The following is a 5323-nucleotide window of genomic DNA, read 5'->3' on the forward strand; positions in this document are numbered from 1 at the left end:
GTGGATCGTTTTGACAATGATGTCGTCAGTATGAGGAAAACTCAAAGGAAATACTTCTCCGTTTTAAGCGTATCGTTGTCGTGTCGTGTAAGCGTACCCTTAGAATGGTGAGTGCATGTCTTGTGGACTTACCACTCATACCCTTCCCATAATGCTCTGTTCTGGATCCTGTCAATCTTCAGAATGCTGAAGTCTTTCATGGTGCGATAGAACTCTTCACTGATTCTGATGTATTCACTTGACGTGCTCTGCAGCGACACTCTCTGCGAAGAAACAGCACAGGATAACATCCACATGTTGAACAAATCAATGTCATTGTGAAGGAATCAGAAAATCTGCGCTCACCTTGTATCCGATTTCAGGAGTCACAGCTTCATCCCAGTGTTCCGGCAGAGCCTTTAAATTGTTAAATGTCCTGAAAACAGATGTGAAGAGTGTTCTGTCATACACGTTTTTTAGAACGTTTTTGAGAGAGAATGAGTCTGAGCGCAGGAGTATTTTCTTACGTTGTCTTGATTGTTCGTACATCAGCTGACGACACAAATTTGGGACGACATGCGACGAGTTTTTTGAGTAAGTAGAGTTTGTTTTCCTGGATCATATCTGAAGAGCAAGATCAGTCAAGATGGCATTAAGATGACAGTCATCGTATTCAGCCTTACTAGCCGCGTTTCCACTGTCGGGCTAGGGCTAACAGCGAGCCGAGCCGTGCCAGTGGCCTCGGGCCTCAAGCACCGGGCTTGCGTTTCCACTGCCGGGCCATTAGCCCTGCAGCGCTGCCCTAAACCCCGCCCTTAACACGCCTTCCTGGATCAAACGTCATACAACCCCACCCATTACGGCGGGAATTATGATGTTCATTCAGGCAGGACACTAGCTTGCTAAAATTACAGAACGATCAAGATGGAGAGGACCGAAGCGTCTGTTTGTTTACTCTTTTTTGGTTTTTGCTTGGTGGAAGATGAGGCAGCAAAGCCAAGATAAGAAGATGGAGGTTCAGCGGCGACAACGCCGAAAGCTTATGTTGGCTGCAAGGCGAAAGAGAGCGATCCAACGACGTGCGATTCGGTTACAGCGAATGCAGAGTCGCCAGCAATGGATGGAAACGGTAAATATTTCCGTTTATAGTATAGTTCATTCGTATCTTGTAGTCGATGTGAGCATAACTTCAAATCATATAGCACAGAGTTGTTTTTATGAGCTTTCATTAACTGTCTTTACGTTACTGTCTGCTGAAAAAACACAAATATTTTGCTAGCTTATCATATCTTGCTTGCTATATTAATATAATTAGGAGGTAACGTTAATGTTAAACTTTCATTGTATTATTCGTCTGATAATACATCTATTTATACCCATGATTTTGTATATGCATATGTATTTCGCATAATTAGGGAAGTAGCCTAGTGTTTATAGTACCACTTTGTTCATGTTAGTTCACAGTGCGTTAACGGATTTTAACAAATAAAACATTGGAGTGTAAAAATGTATTAGTAAATGGGTTAGCAAATATTTATAAATGCTGTAGAAGTGCCTTTCATTTATGTTCATGTACAGATCTGTAACATAATTATGGAATTAATGTTTACACTTCATTCTATTATTTTCCAGATGATGCATCACTACTACACCAATATAATGCGGACCGCAGCGAACAAGTGACTGGTGGGAGAACACTGCTCAAAGATTTACAGATGAGCAGTGGCTGGGCGACTTCAGAGTTTCCCGAGAAACATTCACATACATTTGTACAACTCTGAAGCCTGCACTACAGCGACAAGATACAACATATCGATTATGCATTCCTCTGGAGAAACGGGTAGCCATTGCATTGTATAAACTAGCATCAACAACAGAGTACAGGACGGTAGCCAACCTGTTTGCTGTCAGTCGGACTTCTGTTTGCCGCTGTGTGCATGACTTTTGCAAGGCTGTGATTGCAATACTTCATCAAAACACCAGACCAGGACAAACTAGCTGAGATGGCAGATTACTTCGAAGAGAGGTTTGGAATTCCACTGTGCGTGGGTGCTATTGATGGTTCTCACATCCCTATATTAAAACCTCCACAATATCAATCAGATTTCCACAACAGAAAAGGTTGGCACTCCATAATTTTACAAGCAACTGTGGATGGCAAAGGGATGTTCTGGGACCTGAATGTTGGACAGCCAGGGAGAGAACACGACGCTAGTGTCCTCAGAAAGTCACGCCTATGGGCTTGGGCCACAAACAGTAATGGTTTTTCTGGCAGAGTAAAAAACATATGTGGAACTGATGTTGGCTACTTCATTCTTGGTGATTCTGAACTTTACAACATGCGAACAAGTCGAGCCCGTTGTGTGGTTGAACATGCGTTTGGGAGGTTGAAAGGAAGGTGGAAGTGTCTCAGTAAGCGAAATGACTGCAATGTAAATGTTGTTGTTGATATGGTGGAGACATGCTGTACACTGCACAACTTGTGTGAATTGTACATGGACAGATTTATACCAGAGTGGTGTGATCGTGATAAAGATGCTGAACGTTCACCTTGCAATGTTGGTGATGAGCGTTCAGATGCAAGAAGTGCTCTGCAACAGTTGTTCATGCAGCAGCAATAATTGTAAGTTGTTGTTATATTGTGTTTGTTACAAATACAATATTTGAAATGAAGATTTGGCGTAACCCTGTTTTGTGACTTGAATACAATTCTTTATCCTAAATGGTACATGGTTACATCAGACATGATTTGATCAATAAGCAATAGGCCATTTAAGCATACAGAGTGAATACTGCAATATTTTTTTAAATAACATACAATTAAACAATCTTCTCACTATTTTTAAATAAAATCAAAAATACTCCGCTCTACAGGTATGTTTTTATGTATTTATTGCAGTTGTAAGTATTTGTCTGTTCAAATGTTTTTAGATATGGTCACTTCTGTTAATGGTACTTTTAAATGTGAAACTGCTTACACTGTTTACAGTATTACAGAATACAAAAGGTGCCCATCAGAAAGCCGTTTAAATAATGTGCCCATCAATAAGCATAGTAGTCTATACCAATAAATGTCTTATAGCCTAAATATCATTCTACTGACTAGGATTGTATTTGCATTACAGAATACAAAAGGTGCCCATCAGAAAGCCGTTTAAAAAATGTGTCCATCAGTATGCATAGTTGTCTATACCAATACCTGCCTTAATGGCTTATCTGAGTCACAAAGTCTTTATATTTAGTTTATTATCATGTAGGAAACTTTTACAATAGGTTTTCATAAGAATTTTTTTTTTTCTAACATATATGCAGTGTGAACTAACATGAACCAACAATGAATTACTAAAAAGAATGTATTTAAGTAACATTAATTTTACATATATGCCTTATAATATGTGTATAATATTTTACTATAATAATGTGTATTTTGCTTTTGATAATGTGCCCCTTAATAAGCATGATTTCCATTTGCCTCAGTTATAATAGCACAGCTATTACTTTATTTATATATTAAGTTCACATCAGAGTGCAAAAATACAAAGGTGCTTATAAAATGTGCATACAAATGTGCATACATACACATACAAATGAAACAAAACAGGTGCTTTTGAGAAGTACTATTACAAATGTGCACACAAACGAAACGGCAGGTGAATTTAAGTAGCCGCCTACTATTTACACAAAAAAAACTATTAAGGCAAACAGAAAGATAGATGTTTTGTCGATCTACTTCCGCTGGAGAAGGGCTGCGGTCAAATTACTGAAGACTGATGCAAAAGACTCAGATTCTTTCTGTCTTTGTGACATCTCCTCCCGTCTGAGTTGTGCATCATAGTCCAATTCCTCTCGTCTCATCATCATTTCTTTCTTCATTTCTTCTCTTCTCAGCTCCCGCTCTTCTTCCATCTGTTGCTGTGTTATGTCCCGCATACACTGCAAAAACTCACTTGATGCCAAATTTGCAGCTTTGCGTTTGCGACTCTCTGTAAAAGCAGACACAAAAATAAGCAGGATATTTGGGATGTCTTCTGATAGATTATAGATTGTGGTATAGCACATACAGTATACCAAACTGTGAAGTTTGTTACATGTATTTAGCAGATACATTAAACGCAAAAATACCTGGTCTAGTCCTTTGTGGAATGTGATGTGATCCTCCTCTTATTATGGTTAGATCTTCAGGGCCGCCATGTCTCTCTGTAATAAACATATATTTAGAATAATTACATACTGCGTGAAGAGCTTCAAGACCACTACCAGTCAGATAATGTTACCATGGTGACAAATTAACAAGTTACAAATCACGTGACGCATTACAAGTAACGTGCATTATATAATCAGTTTACTTTATCGCTGCAACTTTATAAATTTACTCATAAATATTTTAGTTACTTGTTTAATTATATACTTGTTAAATATTTAAGTTACTTAAAAAAGTAATGCGTTACTTTTTATTTTAATTAATTTGCTTTAACACTTTATTAAGTACTGAATTAAAACATAAAAAAAAAAAAAAAAAGAGTTGTACGGTAGCTAATATAAAAATGAAACAAAGAATGTCATTTTTTAAGGGAGTAATGCAATATTGTAACGCATTTCTTTTAGAAGTAACTTTCTCCAACACTGCTCACACTGCTCGTCTGTATCATGGTAAAGGTGATTTTTTAGGTTACCCTGGAAGCTGAGGGTGTAGGTATGTGATCCGGCTGTGAACTCCACCACGGCACTGCTATCGGCACTGCTATGGCGCTTTTCCACTGCATGGTACGGCTCGGTTCGGCTCGGTACGGTTCGGCTCGCTTCGCTTTTCCACTGCGTGGTACGACTCGACTCGGTACGGCACGGTTCGGTTCACTTTAGCTCGGTTGCTTTTCCACTGCAGTTAGTACCGCTTCAAAGTGGGTGGGACTGATCGTTATAGTTGCCGTCTCTACTGCCATGACATCATCATATTAAAAGCACAATATGTTTTATTTTTTATTTAAAAATATAAAAAATCACTATATCTATGTTATATATTTTTTAAAGTTGTGTATTTACATTATCCCGACAGTTCCAATTAACTTCTAAATCCAGAGAAATTAATATTTTAATTCGAAGACACGGGCCGTGTCTTTATTTCCGTTTTGTCGCCGTCAATGCCGTCATATCCGTGTTGTCTCTGGTTTCCGCTCGTGCTGCCATGGCAACCAGAGCTATGAACCAGAGCCCTCTGATAGTAACCAAACTGACGCGGACAACTGTGTAGTTCGCAATGTCTATTTGCACGCTGTTGTTGTTTCGTTCAAACATTATGGACCATGGCAAGCAGACTTTGGATAAAAAAGGAGAACTAAACCGAGAA

General features: G+C 38.7%; 1 protein-coding gene across 1 annotated transcript; it reads right to left on the reverse strand.

Annotated features, from left to right (window-relative positions):
* Positions 1-40: 40 nt before the first annotated feature.
* LOC309485378 (protein mono-ADP-ribosyltransferase PARP12-like) lies at positions 41-4705 on the reverse strand. Its single transcript, XM_082152219.1, has 4 exons — positions 4653-4705; positions 507-603; positions 346-415; positions 41-263 (listed from the first exon to the last, which is right to left on the reverse strand). Exons 2-4 carry the CDS (start codon positions 599-601, stop codon positions 129-131), a joined length of 300 nt encoding a protein of 99 aa, XP_082008345.1. The 5' UTR covers positions 602-603; positions 4653-4705; the 3' UTR covers positions 41-128.
* Between the last annotated feature and the right edge of the window lie 618 nt (positions 4706-5323).

Source organism: Leuciscus leuciscus (assembly GCF_965113295.1).
Source record: "Leuciscus leuciscus genome assembly, chromosome: 21".
Lineage (NCBI taxonomy): Eukaryota > Metazoa > Chordata > Actinopteri > Cypriniformes > Leuciscidae > Leuciscus > Leuciscus leuciscus.

Coding starts and splice junctions, on each gene's coding strand:
- LOC309485378 (XM_082152219.1), bottom strand. CDS start 601: ATGATCCAGGAAAACAAACTCTACTTACTCAAAAAACTCGTCGCATGT. Junction 416..506: donor GTACGAACAATCAAGACAAC/GTAAGAAAATAC, acceptor ATCTGTTTTCAG/GACATTTAACAATTTAAAGG. Junction 264..345: donor CTCCTGAAATCGGATACAAG/GTGAGCGCAGAT, acceptor GTTTCTTCGCAG/AGAGTGTCGCTGCAGAGCAC.